At 40.7% G+C, this 19,971-nt stretch overlaps 1 protein-coding gene and 1 long non-coding RNA gene across 3 annotated transcripts; one reads left to right on the forward strand and one right to left on the reverse strand.

The window, feature by feature from the left end:
* The first annotated feature begins 67 nt into the window (after positions 1-67).
* On the forward strand, positions 68-19,053 carry LOC144629136 (ATP synthase F(1) complex subunit gamma, mitochondrial-like). 2 transcript variants are annotated; one of them, XM_078487336.1, is made up of 8 exons: positions 68-87; positions 12,867-12,901; positions 13,885-14,016; positions 14,597-14,812; positions 16,128-16,263; positions 16,967-17,037; positions 18,295-18,450; positions 18,856-19,053. In XM_078487336.1, the coding sequence occupies exons 2-8, from the start codon at positions 12,883-12,885 to the stop codon at positions 18,957-18,959; spliced, it is 834 nt and encodes a 277-aa protein (XP_078343462.1). In that variant the 5' UTR covers positions 68-87; positions 12,867-12,882; the 3' UTR covers positions 18,960-19,053. The 2 variants fall into 2 exon arrangements, with proteins under 2 accessions (XP_078343462.1, XP_078343461.1); XM_078487335.1 differs by lacking the exon at positions 68-87 and adding an exon at positions 12,677-12,779.
* LOC144629256 (uncharacterized) lies at positions 6,710-12,570 on the reverse strand. The gene is made up of 4 exons (XR_013566327.1): positions 12,281-12,570; positions 12,120-12,157; positions 9,588-9,669; positions 6,710-7,005 (listed from the first exon to the last, which is right to left on the reverse strand). It is a non-coding gene; the product is annotated as an uncharacterized LOC144629256 (long non-coding RNA).
* Positions 19,054-19,971: the final 918 nt, after the last annotated feature.

The raw sequence follows: 19,971 nt of genomic DNA on the forward strand, positions 1-19,971 counted from the left end.
GTTCTTTTTCAAGATGGCGGCTTGTTGGTCTTGCTACAGTGTATCGTATATCTGGAGCGGCAGCGCTGTTTTTCGGCCAACGTCGTGGTGAGAATGTGACTATGTACATGAATTAGGAATTTCAAGAAATGTATTAACTGTTGTAAATGTTGTTTTTAACTCATTTTCTTTTTTAGCCTGGTGGTAAGTAACGTTGAAAGACACTTTGTTAATAAATTTTTACTATCTCTTTGGTACCTCTTTTTTCATTCATCTGTCGTAAAAACTACCTTTATTGTTTTCCAACTTCTTTCCCAGGATCTCTCCCTTTTTCCAACTTCGTTCCCAGGGTCTCTCCCATTTCCGACTGTTTCAATATGCGCTCTAGATAGGTACGCACACCAGTATGTGGCTAAAGAGACTGACTTTAATAAAACAAACATCCGACTATTAACATGTTAATCAAATATTCTAATCACGATATTCTAATCAGCTACATCTTGTAACATCCTTCCCTTTATGAAAGAAAGAGAAACAAAGAGTGTAAGAGTCTTATCTTGTGCTGCGGATCAATCAGCAGTCTAACATTGATATCTAAGAATCACGAAGCTTAGCGATAAGTAGCTCGCATAATAGTCTCAGTCCATATTGCTCATTGGTTCTTGATCAAGAATGGATTTTTAAAGCAATTAAAAAAAAAATCAAACAACTATTGTGATCATCGCAAATTGTCAGTCCGGTCTATGAATTTGTCAGTCCGATTTAGTTATTTGCAGACATAGTCCTTGAGGTAACTGGGAGGTCTCCTTTCTCGCTGAGGTCTTACAGGCGCTGGTGGTCGCCTCGGGGAAGTGCTTGTTGCAGCCGCTGCTGGTACCAATGGGGTAGTACTTTCCTCAACTGTTAGAGGTGGGCTGCTTGTATTGGCTGGTGTCGCTTGTTCTGCTGCTGACCTCTCTCCCTTGGCTATGTCTCTATCGCTGTCAGCTGTCACATGCTCTGCTTTCTCCTGTGTCTTCTTGAGGTGTCCTCTGTTTCTCCGGTAAACACCTCCTTCAGGTGTCTCCACGGTGTACGATCTCTCGTCTAGGCGGGCTGTGACAACTGCCTTCTTCCAAATCTTGTCGCCCAAACGAAATGGCTTCATTCGGACAACATCGCCTTTAGCTAGCTCTTGAAGGTCTTTGGCACCACGGTTATAATACTTGGCCTGCTGTTCTTGTTTCTTTTCCAGTTTGCGCTTTTCCTTTTCTGGATACGTCACTCTAGGCTGGAGTAACGCTCTTGCCGTTGGTAATAGGGTCTTTGTTCGCCGATTCATCAATCTTTGCGCTGGGCTAGAATCCATTCCTTGCGTCGGCGTATTTCGGTAGTCAAGGATTGCCATGTATGGGTCTCGTCCACTGCTAAGGGCTTTGCGTAGAAGATTCTTCGCCGTCTTGACTGCGGATTCTACTTTACCATTGGCCTTGCTGTTGCCAGGGCTGCTGGGGGTATGTTCAAAGTCCCATGTGTTGGCGAACTTGCGGAATACTTCAGAGTCAAACTGTGGCCCATTGTCGCTGACTACCTGGTCAGGGCATCCGTATCTTGCAAAGTGGCTCTTCAGTTTTAGAACTACGGTGCTCGCCAGGGTGTTGTTAAGCTTGTCGATTTCCCAGTAATTGCTGAAGTAATCGACTGTGATGAGGAAGTCCTTGTTGTCAAATGTGAAAAGGTCTACTCCAATCCTTTCCCACGGTCTAGACGGTGACTCTACTGACATTAAGGTTTCCTTTGGTTGAGACTTCTCGTACTTTCTGCACGTCTCACATGCTGCTATCATCTCTTTAATTTCGGCATTCATGTTTGGCCAGAAGATACATTCTCGTGCTCTTCTTAGGCAGGACTCGGCACCCATATGTGACGAGTGAATCCTCTGCTTCATATCTCCACGTAGGGTCTTCGGGATGACGACTCTCTCGCTTCTAAATATGAGTCCATCTTGCACTGCGAGTTCATCTCGAATACTGTAATAGGGCGTCACTTGTGCTGGTGCCTCGTGTCTCTCAGACGGCCAACCTTGCAGGATTACGGACTTGAGGATTTGCAGTGTCTCATCCTTCTCCGTCTCTTTCCGAATCTCCTGTAGCCGTTGATCTGAGATTGGGAGGAAACTGGCCATATTGACATGCTCAAAGCTTGCTCCCGTCGGGTGTTCTGTATTTGGCAGATAGGCTCGGGATAGAAAGTCTGCAATGTGCATGTTCTTCCCTTTCTCATATTGAACATCTAGGTCGTATTTTTGGAGCCTCATGATCATTCCTTGGAGACGTTTTGGTGCGCATGCAAGAGGTTTCTTTAGGATTGCCTCGAGAGGTTTGTGGTCACTGTAGACCGTCACGTGTCTTCCATAGGTGAACTGGTTGAACTTTTCCAGCGCGTAGACGATGGCTAGCATCTCTTTCTCTATCTGGGCGTATCTTGTCTCAGTTTCTGTGAGAGCTCGACTTGCGTACGCCACTGGCTTTTGATTCTGGAGCAGGGCTGCACCTAGCCCCTTTTGACTTGCGTCGCACTGGATGGCTAGGTCGCTGGACGGGTCATAGTAGCTTAGTACGGGTGCTTCAGTGACCAGCCGCTTTACTTCTTGAAGCGCATCTTCTTGCTCTTCTGTCCAGTTCCACTTTACGTCTTTGCGAGTCAGTCGGCGGATTGGTTCCATGCTGTCTGCAAGTTTTGGCAGAAACTTTGCCAGGTAATTGACAAAGCCGTTTAGCCGCTATACTCCTTCCACATCAGTAGGTCTTGGCATTTCCATTATAGCCTTGGCCTTTTCAGGATCAATCTTGATGCCTTCATTAGAGAGAACATGACCCATGAAGGTAACGCTCTGTCGACGTAACTTCAGCTTGTCAGGGTTGAGAGCTATGCCTCGTGACTGGCATCTCTCTAGAAGTTTGAGCAGCTTTTGGTCATGGTCTGCATTGGCTTCGTCTTCTGTGTTACCGACACCATATATCAGGATGTCATCAGTTATGTCCAGAACACCGTCCAAGCCTTCCAATGCCTGGTTTACTCTTTTCTGGAATATCTCCGAGGACACGGAGAGTCCAAATGGAAGCCTGCACCACCGGTATCTGCCATAGGGTGTTGCGAAGGTAGTAAGAAGACTAGATTCTTCGTCAAGAGTGCAATGCCAGTAGCCCGAACGTAGGTCCACGGTCGAGAATATTTTGGCCTTTGCCAGCTCAGGCAAGATATCGTCAAGGATTGGAAGCTGGTAACGCTCTCTCTTGAGGGCTGCATTTAGCGGTCTGGGGTCTATGCACACTCTTAGTGCTCCTGTTTTCTTCGTTGCCACGACTACACTACTGACCCATGGAGTGGGCTTGTCCACTGGGACGACCACTCCTAGACTTTGGAGCCTCTCTAACTCTTGTTTGAATTTCTCTTTTAGTGCTGTGGGAATCCGTCGAGTTGGGGTCACGACAGGTTGCACGTTAGCATCGACTTCTAGCTTCACCGTTCCCGGAAAGCATCCGAGTTGGCTCTTGAAGACATCTGGGTATTGCGTGACTACTCGCTGAGCTGTCAGTAACTGATGCACCACTGCTTTATTCCGCTTGGGCGCTGGTACCGACTTGAAATTCCCCCAGTGTACGGTAATCAACTTCATGTGTTGTGCAGCTCTTGCGCCGATCAGGGGAGTTAAGTTTTCCGACACCACGACGAACTCTACGGAGTATTTCTTGTGGTTCTCGGGGTTCGTGACAACGATTCTTGCTGTGCCTAATGGCGTGACTTCCGTTTTATTCCACATTATGAGAGTTTTTGAAGTGGGTGTTAAGTGTCGCTTGTCAACGAGGCTTTTCGGCAATATATTTGTAGATGAGCCGCAATCTACTTGAAATTTAACAGGCATGTCATCGATATGCATTTGGGAGTAGATCTCCTTGGCGAAACTGTTCTTATCTGATGATGGTTTGACAGAACAAACAGCGGCACCTTCCACTTCTATGCTAGTTATGTAGTCGACATCTTCGTCTTGGTCTGTTGACGATGAGGGACGATCTGTCGAGAAGATCTGATTAACGCGCTTTGGAGGTTTCTTGCATTTGTTTGCAAAGTGATTTCTTCCCCCACACTGACGGCATTTATGTCCCCAGGCAGGACATTTTCCTTTTTGAAACGGGTGAACTCCACCACAGAAGAGACAAGATTTTCTGGGTTTGTTGCTCTTGTCATTCTTATCATATTTGCCGTTTCCTCGCTTGTAACGGGGAGGACGCGTCTTTTCTTGTTTTTCGTCTATTCGGTGCACATCTTCCGGTGCTTTGTCGCCTGAGATGGCTTTCATTTGCGAAGCGGTCGTTTCGGTGCTCCTGCAGATATCGATGCACTTATTTAACGTGAGTTTCCGTTCCTGTAGGAGTCGTTTTCTTGTTTGGGGGTTAAAGATTCCCAACACGATCCTGTCACGGATAAGGGAGTCACGCAGACATTCGCAGAAGTTGCACGTCTGTGCGAGCGTGCGAAGTGTAGCCACATATGCATCGATTGTTTCTTCTGGCGATTGGTTCCTACTGTTGAAGACATAGCGCTCGTATGTTTCATTCGTCTCGCCAATCGTGAATTCGTCAAATTTCTTGATAATGGTTGCCAACTGCTCTCTTTGTTGGGCGTTGTCAAACGACATACCATTAAAGATTTTGAGAGCTTCGGGACCTATGCAGTGGAGAAATAGAGCGACTTTATAGGCTTCTGGCTGTTGATGAATATTTGTAATTACAGCGTAATTGCTCCATTGCTGTTTGAAGCTCTTCCAATTGTCAGCTATGTTCTCTTTAACATCCAGATGGCCTGGGGGGGTGAATTCCTTGTATAGGGAACATCGCTTGTGCGGAACTTGCCGCGGTAGTGGTCGTCGTCGTTAACTGCACAGGCGCTGTTGACGTTGTTGTCGTTGTTGACAAAGTTGACGTTGTTGCGGTTGTTGTGGACGTGGTTTCTTCTGAATCACTCATGCTTGTATCCACTACGCTGCCACCATGTTTCAATATGCGCTCTAGATAGGTACGCACACCAGTATGTGGCTAAAGAGACTGACTTTAATAAAACAAACATCCGACTATTAACATGTTAATCAAATATTCTAATCACGATATTCTAATCAGCTACATCTTGTAACACCGACCATTTCCTCCCTTGTCGTTGAAGAGAGACTGTCTCTCTCCTCGACGACAAGGGAGTAAAAGGAGAGAGACCCTGGTAACGGGTTTGTATTGTTTTCTAGGCCTAGGTGCATTGTTGGTATGTTTCGTTCAACCTGTTATGCGACCATGTTCTGGGTGGGGGGGGGGGGGGGGGCGGGGTAACCCTAGGCAAGGCGGGGGACTTCGCAGAAGACCCAGAGTCCCAATATTGGTCAAAGGGGTGTTTGATGTCAACCCAGGACCATTATTTGCTCGCCAAATGATCTGAATTGTGACTTTGTTCTAAAAGTGCCCAAAATGTGTGCAAGTCCATGTTGAAGCAATTCAAGGGTTGGGGATGGGAGGCCTCAGAAGTCAAAATTTTCATGGCATTGGACATTACTGGAATTTCGATCAAAGGGCTGGGGTGATATTTCAAATCAAAAGATCTTCCATATGAGGGGTGTGGATATTATCTTCCAAACTGCATCTGTAAAATGCCTTTCTCACAATAAAGTTATTTTTAGATGCAATTTTCCTGCAAATTGGTTACAGATAGCCAATCACAAGCGATTTCGTAATAGACTGTTGGTACATAACTACAGTACCTCATTCACCTGGAAAGTTAGCATATCGTATACATGCAAAGAAATTTTTCGGAGTGTTATAACAGCATTTCAAGCAATGATTTCAGTATTTCCTGGCAAAGGAGTAGCTGACATCATCGGGACCATAATTTTCACGGGAAAGGCTTAGCTAAAAATAACTTACGGTCAAAACACCTCAAGCCTTCCTGTCATGGGTGGATTAATGATTCCATTATTACAAATTTGATTGCATTCTTTGCTTCAATATTCCATTTTTGAATTGAATATTTCAATGTTCAAACGGCGAGTCGGCGACTTGATTCAAAACTCAAATGTTGATTTTATTCATGCGACAGACGGAGAAACTTTGCATAAAATGGGTCGATGACACTTTTCCCACTTTTTTTTCTGCCAGTAGTATTTTTGTGCCTTTTCAGTGCACCAAAATACCTTGCCTCTCTTTTGGTATTATCATGGGGTTGAAATAAAAGAACGCGAAGAACAAAATGATGAGAAAACACCATTGTGACATTTGACAGTTGACTAGTTTATGCAAATTCAGGCCGAATCCCCTCGTGCCCGCCGCGTGGAGCCAGACAACAATCCAATCAACATTCGAGTTTTGAATTGAGTCTCTGTTAGAACATTGAAATATTCAATTCAAAAATGGCATATTGAAGCAAAGAATGAAATCAAATTTGCAATAATGAAATCATTAATCCACCCTTGACAGGAACGCTTGAGGTGTTTTAACTTGTTGTGCAATTGGCAAATATATGGATCTTGCACGCTCCGGGTAATGGGCTCCTGTTATGACATGTAGAAACAAGCTGATCACTCTCACCAATGAATTAGTATTCTTAAGAAATGTTCAGTCATTTTTTTCTCATACAAATAGGAAATTAACTTTATTTACAACTTTGGACAGTATTTGACTGTAATTTTCAAAATTATTTTATTAAACTCTTGGAAAAGACAATCAATTTACATGCTCTCTGTCTCTACAATGTTAAGAAACTTGTTTTCAACAGTCAATGAATCTTGTACTTCGTGTATAATAGACTTGTTTATCCTGACTAAATACAATAGGCAAAAAAATTATTATGCTAGCCAAGCCCAACAGACATACATGTACTAAAGCGACATCAAGTAACTGGCATTTTGCGATAGCTATCAAGCGAGTAACAATGTTTTTCTGTTCACAACTTCATCTGGAAAAATCAGTTTCACTTATTTTTTTCCATGTTTCTTTGTTGCATCACCACCTGACAAAAAAGAAAAAAATTGTGAGATAAAACCCGTACCGTATTTACTCGAATAAGCGCCGCCCCCGAATAACCGCCGCCCTCGAATAAGCGCCGCATTTGGGACAAAAAAGTTAATAAGCGCCGCAGTCCCGATGCGGCGCTTATATGAGGAATTTTGTTTAACTAAAAACGGCAGAACAAAGCAACTCTAAAACAAGCTTGAACATTTCTTTGCATCAAAAGCGATGTTTTGTAGTTATGAGTGATTGTTTTATCGTTCTCCCATTGGTTTTTCTATTCAACAGTTACACTCTTACAATAAGTAGTTCTGCAAGTGTTGTGAAGACCGCAAACTTTGCCAGTACAGCTAACGCCACTTCTGTCTCAGCAATAGACGAATACTGACAATCAAAAGACGCTATTTTCAGTTACTGTAAAAGATAAGATTCTTTGTGGCGTCCAAATTTTAAATAAGCGCCGCCCTCGAATAAGCGCCGCACTTGAGGCGCGAAAAATTAAATAAGCGCCGCGGCGCTTATTCGAGTAAATACGGTATCTTTATAATAAAATAGTTATTGCCCTTATGTTCTATGGGAGGCCCAGTAGCCTAACAGTTAGCGCCAGACTCGGGATCGGTCAGTTTGGGTTGGAGCCCTGGCCAGGGTCCCTGTGTTGTGTTCTAAGGAAAGACACTTTACTCACACAGTACCTCTCTCCTGCCACCCAGGTGTAAATAATGCTGGGGGGGGGGTACCTTGCGATGGACTAGCACCCCATCTAGGGGGGTAGAAATATTCCTAGTCGCTTAATGCTATCAAAACCAGGATATGCTCCCACAGTATGGGCCATTTGGCTCAAGGCTTACCCCTTTATGTTCTATGGTTTGATAATGGGGGTACAAAACAAGGTTAATTTTGCTTTATCTGTAGGTGGCTTATTATGCCAGGGCTAAACTATAGTTTCCATGAAAAGGGTTAGAGCATTGTTACTCCCCCCTGGATTGTAGGAAACGCAGTGGCCTAATCGTTAACATGCAGGACTCCGGATCAAGTGGTCTGGGTTCAAGCCCTGGATTGAATGCTAATCTATAGCAGGTTATCCAGCATTTTTTTCAGGGTGCCCTTACTGAACAACTCCCTAAAATACCCATTTGTTACACCTGGTTTGGGAGAGAAACTGTAGGCACTGCTGAAAATGTTTTCATGAAAATCTCCATTTTGACCAGACATATTGCAAATTTGGGGTTGGACATTAATTACAGTCGGGGGAACAAGTGCCAGTTGATGGCGACATCACTTCTCCGAGAAGTGACTGAGCCCGCGGTTTTCGTCCCAGAAGTTGCTAAGCAACATGATGTATTTGTATGTGTGATTGCTTTCGGAATACTCGTGAGTGCTCGCAATAGTTTTTGATTAGATGAAATAAATCGGAAACTCTTCGAGTGCTTCAACGAAGATTTGCCAAAAATCTCCTGCACTTATTCCCCCTGACTGAATTAGCATTTTATGCAATTTGCATAACTGAAAGCTCAGTCCATGTGTATACAAGAAGTAATAAGAGTACATAACAATGCATTATGGGGCAATTTTCAAAGTATATCTTTGTTTTGTGTTTATCATGATGGACGTTTGAAGAGTAAGCAGCAAGATCTGAAACATGATCTCGGCAAAATGGATAATTAAATACGGGTAAGTTAAAAATGTGGGAAGCACAGTGCAGGGTTGGAAACTAAAATTTCGGAGCACTCTCCATCTGGGCGAGTGACCTTCAAATTGCGCTTGCCCAGATAAATTTTCTCTCGCCCAGTCTCCTCCATTAAAGAAAGGAAAATTTAGCCCCCCTCCCCTAACAATTTTAATCACGTTCAATACTCATTGTGCCACAGTGGTGGTCGATCATGATACAGACTGCAATCTAATTCTTGAATGAAAAATCGCCAAAAAAGACTTTACTTTACAATTTAACCATGAGCATGCTTACTTCAAAAGTTGAAACGCAGTTTTCAATTTGATACGTCTTCCCAAATTTCTGTATGTTGCAAGCAAAGTGACAGTCGAAATTGTACAGAAAAAGAGGCAGGAAAAGCACTCTTGCCGCGTTTCGTGGATCAGTGGACGCTTATTTTGAAAACTATAATCTGGATATGAAAATCGTACTCGCCAAACCGGGCGAGTGATCCGTGATTTGTACTCGCCCGACAGTTTTCACACTCGCCTGGGCGAGTGGGCGAGCGCTAATTTCCAACCCTGCAGTGGCCCAATGGTTAGTGCGCCTGACTCCTGATTGAGCGGTCCAGATTAAAGACCTAACCAGGGCACTGTGTTGTGTTGTTAGGCAAGACACTTTACTCTTATAGTGCCTCTCTCCACCCAGGTGTATAAATGGGTACCGCCGAATTTACTGCTGGGGATAACCCTGCGATGGACAAGCTTCTCATCCAGGGGGAGTAGAAATACTCCTAGCTGCTTAATGCTACAGAAACCGGCATAAATTCTGGCCTGATGAGCCACTTGGCTCGACAGCAGGATTTTTTTTTAAATACTAATGTAAAAAAAGATGGTCAATTTCAAGAGGATCATGTATGACATATCTGTATATACCTTTGGGCCCTTTTGTGGCAGGTTTTGACTTGGCTTCTGCAGGTACTTTTTTCTCGGCCTTTGGCTTGTGTGTCAGGTCATCCTAAAAACAACAAATGGAGAACATTTAACCACTGCATAGTAGTGTACAGAGCTTTGCATAGGATGTCTGAAATATGGCCCTGAACTATATGCAAAGCACAGGTGTGGCTACATAAACCCTTCCAAGTATTGCGCCATCTACATTTACTGTCATTCTGTGATGTCAAAAAATGTATTGTTTATAGTACAGTGGTCATGCTCTTAGTTTTGATGCCACTAATTTCCAGACATGCCACCCAAACAGACAAATATTACAAATAAACATCATCTGTAAAAAATCCAGCTGCCACTAGGCAAACTATATAGTGACGTGTTCGTTTGATTTCACAAGGTAACATCAGCACTTATGTATGGCAATCCCTTGTGGACAAAACATCAGAACCACGAAATATGAAGTTGAAAATTCCACTTCTAAAATCCAAACATAAGACAAGATGTACTGAAAAGTTTAAATGATTAGCCCAAAGCATCAAGATGTGCTATATAATAGGTTTCATTGAGAAACTATTACAACTAATTGAATTTTATTGACAGATGCTGTAGAGAAGCAAACGGATGATGACTGCATGGCCTCCAAGCATCTTACCAGTCAGGATATTTAATTTTGTGTTTTCTTCAACGTTTTGCTCTAAATGCACTTGTCACTGGAAACCCAATCTGAGGAGACCTGGGCATGGGTGGCGATTTGTGGCATTAATAGTGTCTTTATTAGTGTCACCAGCTTAAACAGGATTATTGTGCTGCCCAGAAAACATGTCGAAGGCACTTTTTTTCTTTTCTTTTCTGGGCAGATTGCCCAATGCCCACAAACCACCACCACCCGACCTTTAGATAAAGCCTAGTACAGTGAGAAAATAAAACGGGTCATCTTTCATCACCTACTTGAAATTGCCTGGATGGAGGGAGGGGAATGTGACAAAGGGATTTTTTAAATTACGTGCCACTTCAAGAATTTCTCCTGATTATATCTCGCTAAGACAACAAACCAAAATAGAACCAGGTGCTTAGAAATGACCAGTACGAGATAAAAAAGAAAGAGACACGTTATATTTTAGGCGTTTAAGTATTTGAAAGAAAACGGGCATCTCTGACAACTCTGACATCTCTACAGCTACATTCAAAATCCATCAAAGCATTATTTGACCTTTACAGCAAGGCGCCCAAATTAGGCTTTTGTACATTATGCTAGCATTTTTTTGAGCATTTTAGTGAGGCAAAAGCATTGAGCATTATTCGAGCATTTTAGTGCCATTTTTCCGGAAAATTGATTTTTTTACCAGAAGATAAAAAAGAAATTATTTTTTTTAGAGAGAAACTGAAGACTAACACTCAAAATTCAACAACAAATAGCTTTCTAGAGATAGTTAAATTCTTTCTGTACTTAGCCTCGTAGATGATTTCAAGAATTGTGATTTTTGGCTGTATTTATGAACTTGTATATGTCGTTGTTGTTACTTGCATTGCTTTTATGTTTTTGTTAGTGTTAACAGTTAACACCATGATAAAAACTTTGAAATTAATTTAAAAAAAACGTTTGTATAATAAGCATTATCCGAGCATTTTAGTAACTTTTTTGTGGGAGACCGAGCATTTTAGTGGGAAAAATTGAGCATTAAGGTGGAGCATTTTAGTGGGGAAATAAAAGCATAATGTACAAAAGCCTAGCCCAAATGTGTGACCACTTTTAATTTATTCACATTCTTTCGTGCAGATTTAATCCAATCAAAAGCCGTGGATTGCTTGCAGTTGACTTCTGACTGGATTAAATCTGCACGAAAGAATGTGAATAAATTAAAAGTGGTCACACATTTGGGCGCCTTGCTGTAATAATGACCATCGATTATCGTATGTCGGATGTGACACCTCAACATAACGCACTTCTTCAGTAACCTTCAAAATAACGCTGCTGCGTTCGTCTACAAAGCCTGCGGGTTTTCTTATTACCAAAAAAGCGGTTGAACAATAACCACCCCGATTTTGAGCTTTTTTGAACTTATTGTTTTGTTTGTTTGTTTTTGTTTTTTTGCGCGAGCTTGCGTCAGCTCGCGTGCGCAGAATTCCCAAAACGTGTATCTGCATCAACGCGAGCGCGTTTTGGAAAATTTGACAAAAATGCTGACGGAAAAAAGTTTTCTTTGTGCGGGCATAATGCGTGCCGATTCGATTCATTTTTTTTTGTTTTAGATCTATCATTTTAAAAACTTGAATATTATGATATTTGTATATTATAGTGTATTTTATCTTGTTTTTTTGAATTTTACACTGGGTTTATTAAATTGTAAGCTTAATAAATAAGTAAAATAAATAAATTAACTCTTAGACTTTTAAGAATATTTTGTTGATCTCATCTAATTTTCTGTCCGCTTTTAGACTTTTATGAATTTTTCGATTTGGATATTTTGTCCGCAAAGCAACGCCATACGTAAAAACGTTGACTTCCTACGCACGTACCTTGGGTTTTTTCGTAGTGGCAGCTTTCTTCTGGTCTCCTGTGAAAAAAATACAATACGAATTTAAATCCAACTGATCTATTCTAAGCCCCGTAAAAAACAGGTCAAAACAGTTAAAATATATTAAGTATACAACAACGATTTGCCTTTTTTAAAGCTTACCTTCCCTTCCAGACATTTTATGTCACAAGCAAAGTAACTTACAAACAAAGCTTTTGTTCCAAGACTTCTTAAGACCCTTCTTAAAGAACTGACTTCGAAGTGCTCGTTTTATATAGCGTGCGATAGCATCCTGTTTTTTCCGCTCTAGGGCGGTGAAGCAAGCTTGTTTTACCAGCCAAGAAAAACCGGCTTTTCTCGGCGGGTGAAACAAGATCCGAAAAACCTGATGTCCTGCATGCCTGATTCTCAGACCGTGTCAGCTGTCAGACCGAGTCAGTCTGGTTTGACTCTGGATCATTGAAGAGTTGTCTTTTCTAACATGCTTACTGATTGGTCAAGCGGTTAGACATTTTTCACCAATCACAATTTGCGTTGTAAAATCCTTATAAGTGGTCAGCGGGCAAATAGGACCACGTGACCGCGCAAGCGAGGTACAGGCATTCAAGATGGCGGCTAACGGGGTCTTCCTCCGTGGAGCTGTTTTTAGGCCAACATCATGGTGAGAATGTGATTCTTTGTGCATTAGGAATTCGAAGGAATGTTTGAGTTGTTGTAAACGTTGTTTTCGACTCATTTTCTTTTTTAGCCCGGCAGTAAGAAACATGGCAACGTTGAAAGACAGTAAGTAAATTTTAGAATAATTTGTTTCTTTCTTCGATATTACGCTGAGCTCCAAATCTTAAGACTTATATTATGTTGATATGGGTTTAACTTTTTGTAGCTTAAGTTCTCACTTCGAAATTTCGGAATTTTAGATTAAGCATACACATTCATACTCGCATTCTGATTGGCTGGCTACTAAACGAATTGGCATAAAATATTACCGGTATATAAGCTTCTCCTAGCTAGCTGCCTGTGAAGCGGCTTATAAGGGTGCGTTTTAGGAATACTTAGCAATTCCCTTTTATAAATCTTTTGATTTCTATGAGAAGGTGCACATTTCCCAACTTTGTGATATTCCATGTGAAAATTAACAGGGCACAAAGTACCCATGTTTCAATAAAATTTGTCCTAGTACTAGCAACATTTTGTGTGCAAGGTTTGAAGGGGTTAGAGCTTCTTTGTGTATTTTTATCAACATTTTGGGGGGTTTTTGCATCCTATGAATTAAAGCTCATTTTCACAGGCAATTTTTGTCCTGCAACTCAATGCAATTTTTGCTGTTTCGAAGTTGCATGAAGTCTCCTGCAATATCAAAGTGATAACATCATCATGAAATCGCCGGAAGTTTGCATGCAGGCCAACTAGCGGGGATAAAAACGCCACATGATCTTGCAGGAGTTTCGAACCTGTTCGAAACTTAGGCAACTTCGACATGACCAAAAATTGCATTAAGCTGCACAACAAAAATCGCCTGTGTAAACGGGCCTTTATAGGTAAATGTACCAGTCTCCATCATTTTCAGTATCGTGGATTATTTCTCAAGTATTAAATTGTTGTTGTTGAGTAATGACACATAATGTAACATATCAAAACTTAAATAGCAGATTTTTGCCTTGGACAGTGGGAAGTGAAAATTCTTTTTTAAACCATTTAGTGACTGTAAGAGTTTGCGGTGCAGTGTCATTTGCATGCTGAGAGAACATAACACATTTGCTTTTTAGTCTCTTTGCGATTAAGAAGTGTCAAGAATATCCAGAAGATCACCAAATCCATGAAGATGGTGTCAGCTGCCAAGTTTGGCAGGGCAGAGAGAGAACTACGGCCAGCAAGGGTCTATGGAGCTGGTGCTTCAGGTATGTACACGGAGGTTAATTCAGCTTGAGGAAGGGGACCTACATGTATTTCCCCAGGAGAGTTCTCCAAAGTAGCACCCCGTTTTAAAAAGAATTTGCATCCAAAATGATACCCTATTTTAGAAAAAGGTCAATTTTTTTCACACCCCGTTTTGGCTGCTAATGATTTGAAACTTTCTCATGTTTTAAATGCCATACCCTGGTCTAGAAATTATCTCTAAAATGGACACCCCATTTTAGTTTGGGAGCCCAAAATCACAACCCCATTGGGCAGCACACAACTCAACCTGTATCAAGGCATTTTGGTGAATTACCAAGTTTGACTGTGTAACTTGGAAGAAAATCACTTGAAAACCAGTGATAACATTTATTCGCAGCTGGGAGAATGAATTTGTGCCTCTCTTTTGTTGTTCAAAGGTCATGTTGTTGACCACTGAGTGCACCATCATAAATGTAGCATACATGTAGTTAACACAAAAACTTGGAAGACTTCTCGTGATACTGCCCCTTAAGTTAAATCACTTGTGCTCCAAGCCTTCCATTATTTTATCATCAGTTAGCTCGTGTATATTTTCTTTAGCTTTGTACGAGAAGGTTGAAATCAAGCCAAGTGATGCAGAAAAGACAAAACCTAACAACTTGGTAGTTGTGATGTCATCTGATCGTGGATTGTGCGGTGGAATCCATTCAAACTTGGTCAAGGCTGTAAAGAGCGCTTTGACAGAAAGGGAAGGCGAAAACACAAAAATTGTAGCATGTGGAGAAAAATCCAGGCAGCTCTTCCTAAGGACACATGGTGAGTAGGACTATCTGATTTAAATCACTTTAAGCCTGCCACTTAGTACATACAGTAGAACGTCGGTAACTTAAACTTGGATAATATATCTTGAACTCCTCTGCTAACTCGACCAAGTCTCATTTCCCTCATTTCCCTGAGTTCAAGTTACCTTGGCAACTTGAACTCAGATACCGTATTTACTCGAATAAGCGCCGCGGTGCTTATTAAATTTTTCACACCTCAAGTGCGGCGCTTATTCGAGGGCGGCGCTTATTAAAAATTTGGACGCCACAAAAAATCTTATCTTTTACAGTAATTGTAAAGAGCGTCTTTTGATTGTCAGTATTTGTCTCTTGCTGAGACAGAAGTGACGCTAGCTGCCCTGGCAAAGTTTGCAGCGTTCACAACATTCACAGAACTGTGTATTGTAAGAGTGTTAAATAGAAAAACTAATGAGCGAGCGGTAAAACAATCACTTTGAACTACAAAATATCGCTCTTGATGAAAAGAAATGTTGAAGTTTGTTCTAGAGTTGCTTTGTAGTGTCATTTTTAGTTCAAAGAAATTTCATCAAATAAGCGCCGCATCGGGACTGCGGCGCTTATTCGGGGGCGGCGCTTATTAACTTTTCTGTCCCAAATGCGGTGCTTATTCGAGGGCGGCGGTTATTCGGGGGCGGCGCTTATTTGAGTAAATACGGTAACTCGAACTCCCCCACTAACTCGAACCAAGTCTCATTTCCTTTAGATTTAGCCCCACTTTTCAGACTTTTTTACTCAGTTGACTTAAACATTTTTTACTCAGCTAACTTGACCTCACCTCTAACTCGAACTGTATAATGTTTCCCTTGATCAAAATTTACCTTGATAACTACAATTTTTGTTCTCCCAACTCCCCACAGATGCAAACTGAAATATCCAATTAGCTCTTCTTGTTGTGTAATCAGATTTAAACTCTAAAACTGACACTACAGCAGGCACTACAGTAACTTGTGCAATGAACAGATACGTATTTGACATTCATTTCCCAACCTTATGAGTCATACATACAATGTACATTCACAGTACTGTGGTATCATAACAATGCACAATCTTGTTACAGTTACTGATGAGATAAGTTTAACTTGCACTGTACTGTGTACTGAAGAGCAAAAAGATCAGTAAACAGCTAATTATTAACATGCCCAATAACAAAACATCAAGAGCCTGGCAAGGGCTGGAGCTAGGAAGGCAAACACAGCAAAAAAATTCTGGCATAAAATGTTGAGAATATGCTAAATATTCTGCAAGTGTTTTGTAGTTGTATTCTGAATTGTCTTGTTTCCTTCTAACAGCTGATCACTTGTTGATGAGCTTTTCTGAGATTGGCAAGAGGCCCCCGCAGTTCTGTGAAGCTACATTCATAGCACAGGAAATCATGGACAGTGGATTTCAGTTTGATATGGGAGAGATGTACTATAACTGGTTCAAGTAAGTACTCTGATGATTCAGAATAGCTTTTGTTAGCTCAACAAAATAAGGGAAATAAAAATGTTAAATAATGCAAACACTGAGTAAAGTATTTCAAAGGACCCCAAGCTCATGACATGAAACACATACCAACATTCACAACTGTTGCCTTGGAGCAGTGTTGCAATTATGATGTTGCACAACATTCGGTTTATTTGAGCACACATGTATGTGAGAGCCTAAACTTTTTTTGTGGAATTTGATCTACATATATTGGTCTTAGAAACGGTATCTCAGATTTTTCTTTTCTTGCTCCATTAATTTTTTTATGAATTTTTAATCCTAAAGAAGCCCTAAAAACTTCATTTTAAAGTTTAAACATTTATAAAAAATTAATGGAGCAAGAAAAGAAAAATCTGAGACCCCCGTTTTTAGACCAATATATGTAGATCAAATTCCACATAACAGTTAAGGCCCGTGCGTAAATGTGTTCTGAAATAAACCGAATGTTGTGCAACATCATAATTGCAAACAAACTGCTGACATTGCTAATTATGGTCTATATGATTGTAAACAAAATCCAAAATTACAATCTTTATCCATTAAGCTTTCAGAAAATATATACTTTATAGTGGTTACCATTGATTGTTTTCACACAATTTCACTTGGAACGAAAATGCCAATTTTCCTTCCGTGATACCTTAAATCTTATTTTCCTTTGTAGGTCAGTGATATCATACAAGACTCTTACAAAACCTCTTCATTCATTTGAAACCCTAAATGCTGCTTCAGGAGGTGAGTAAATAATGTTGATGACTATTAACAACAATGATACATCCTTGGGGCTGTCAACTTTAGAAAGGTGTCCTTTTATGAGAGGTTAAAGGGGCCATGTCACGCAATTTTAGGCAATTTCGGCACTAACCAACTGGTCATAGAATTAACTAAAATATCACAATAACGGCTTAAAACTGTAGAAGAACTCACAAGAAACACAGAAAGGCCAAAAAGGGGCATAGATGGGCAAAATTTGAGAAGATTAAAACGGATTGCGTTTGGGTAAACTTGAAAAACGTCGGCCCGACTTTTTTCAATGCTCGAAAATCATCCTTGTTTGTTGTGTGGCCATGATTTTGCCAATAAAAGACTTTTGCACTGCCAATTTGAAGTTTAGAACTCTAAAAAAATGAAAATAAATAAAATTACCTAAAATACTGTGACTTAGCCCCTTTAAAAAGTGTCTACGGTATGTGGCTGGAACCATGTGTATGGTAGACGTTTGCTTACTGGTGTCCATTGCTTTTTTATATCATAGCCTCTTTCGTACATGAATCACTGTATCACTGTACATGGCATGTGCATGTACAAATCAAGTTTTGATTTTCTGTATGATGAATTAGTGATGTTTGAAGTGGCTAAAGGTAAGAGTTACATCTGAGCTTTGTTTATAATTTCAAAAAATGTTACCGGTATTCAGTATTTTCAAGCAGATAATTTTGGACGTTGTGAACTACCTTAATTTAAGGTTACTATTTTTAGCGACTACTAATTTTCGTGATTTTTTTTCTGAGCAAGATTTAGCGACTATTAAATTTAGCGATTTGCCGAAAATTAAAAAAAAAAAACAATTTAATTAATATATTGCTAAGGTGGAAATAAATGTTCAGGAATAGAACAAAGTCACTTGAGTTGAAGGAACATTATCATTGTCACAGAGAAGAAAGTGAATTGCAAATGTTAGAAAGTAGGTCCACGTCGGAGAAATTAGTCATATTCTCCACGATGACGGCGATCCCAGCTCTCTCCCAACCCTTCTTAATTGTAATTAACGTTGTCATATAGTTGAACAGGGCCACTATATTTAATTTTGTTTTCCTTTAGGACCCCTCTAGCAAGTGGGGGTATTAATTTAACGCATATAAAATTAGACCGAGACAAATTTTAGTGAGTACTAAATTTAGCGATTTTAGCCCAACTTGCTAAAATCGCAAAAATTAGTAGCCACTAACAATAGTAACCTTAAGGTAACCATCTGTGCATTTTAAATTTCAGAGGTGCTCAGTACCTATGATGACCTTGATTCTGATATTATAAAGAACTACTCAGAGTTTTCACTGGCCAGTCTTCTGTTTTATGGCATGAAAGAAGGAGCTTGCAGTGAGCAGAGTTCTCGTATGAATGCTATGGAAAGTGCTAGCAAAAATGCTGGTAAGTATTACTAAAGGAGTCTTATTTTATAGACGAGATGTTTTCTCATTTGGGAAAGTGACTACTTTTTTGGAACCAAGTTAGAATTCAGTTTGACCATGGCATCATTTTCAGAAGTCAGCAAATTATCACAGGAAAAATTTACTGTGGAGATTGTTTCTCGCTTACAAAAGTTCATGGTTATGAGAATTGTTTTCAGTGGTAGAAATAGAAGCAAAATGTAATGCATGCTTCTTGTTTATTTGATCATTCTTTACTCAATACTGTTAGTTTTGTAAGTGAAAATTGTGTCAGTGGGCTCTCAATAAGAAGTTAATACCCCCTCCCCTCCCTTCTCCTGTCTCCCCCTCCCCCTCCCCAACTGATCAAAGATCACCATTGCTTACTGTTATCTCGTGTTCACAGGTGAAATGATTGACAAGTTGACACTTACATACAACCGAACCCGTCAAGCTGTCATCACAAAGGAGTTGATTGAGATTATATCAGGAGCCGCAGCTCTGGATTAGTTTGTGGACTTTTTATTGAAAACGAAGTGTTAATTAATGTTTGTAACAGTTGAAATAAACAATCATTTGGAGGACAGTTTCCATCCCTGTCAAACTTTGTCTGTTATGTTATGTTATTATTAATTCTGCTTAATTTGCCACACTTTTACGGTTGGATTTCTCAAAACTGGTGTCGTCAATCAGTCATTTGTAGACACCCAACTGTAGGCTAGCAATTAACCTGCGATCAGGCTCGTGCTCTCGCGTCTTTGCCACTTGTGCATGTATTCGTGGTTTGCAACCATGTGACAAGGCGGCCATGTTGGATGACAAAACAATAAAACATGTTTTTGCGGAATTTGCATAATAAAAAAGTTGTTCCCAACGGAGGAGAATGCTTTGTTCCTGTCATCCAACATGGCTGCTGTGACGTCAGCTGCAAACCAGCAATTTACCAAATGTGAGTTTGCTCGTAAGTTAGCTATCAATGAACCTCCTGCCTTCCACGAGTGTATCAAATTTATGAGTTCGAGTTACAAAGTTCGAGTTAGAGATTTTGAGTTCGAGTTAGAAATTTCAAGTTCGAGTTATGGGGAAACATTTTCCCAGTTGGTCACGCATAGTGTCGCCCTTATCACCAAATGAAAAGCTAACCGCAAGCAAATAGGAGTGGAACTAACCGCAAGCAAACCAGAGTGGAGCTAACCGCAAGCAACTCGAACTCAATATTTTAACTCAAACTCGAAATTCTAACTCGGGCTCGATCTCAACTCGAAATTCTAACTCGAACTCAACTCGAAATTCTAACTCGAGCTCGAACTCAACTCAAAATTCTAACTAGAGTTTGAACTCAACTCGAAATTCTAACTCGAACTCCAACTCATAAAATGGACAGACCCGCCTCCCACCCCTTTCCATAGTGGTTCCCTGCTCTTCGTCCCATTTCTTTTTTAAAATATAACGAAGTGTTGCAAATTGTTTTTTTAAATTCCTCTGGCTCTCAGTCCCGTGGACCACCTTGGGAATCCAGCCT

This window comes from Oculina patagonica, chromosome 10 (assembly GCF_052425735.1).
Source record: "Oculina patagonica isolate OP01 chromosome 10, crgOcupat, whole genome shotgun sequence".
NCBI classification, from domain to species: Eukaryota; Metazoa; Cnidaria; class Anthozoa; order Scleractinia; family Oculinidae; genus Oculina; species Oculina patagonica.

Coding starts and splice junctions, on each gene's coding strand:
- LOC144629136 (XM_078487335.1), top strand. CDS start 12,727: ATGGCGGCTAACGGGGTCTTCCTCCGTGGAGCTGTTTTTAGGCCAACA. Junction 12,902..13,884: donor CATGGCAACGTTGAAAGACA/GTAAGTAAATTT, acceptor TTTGCTTTTTAG/TCTCTTTGCGATTAAGAAGT. Junction 14,017..14,596: donor CTATGGAGCTGGTGCTTCAG/GTATGTACACGG, acceptor TATTTTCTTTAG/CTTTGTACGAGAAGGTTGAA.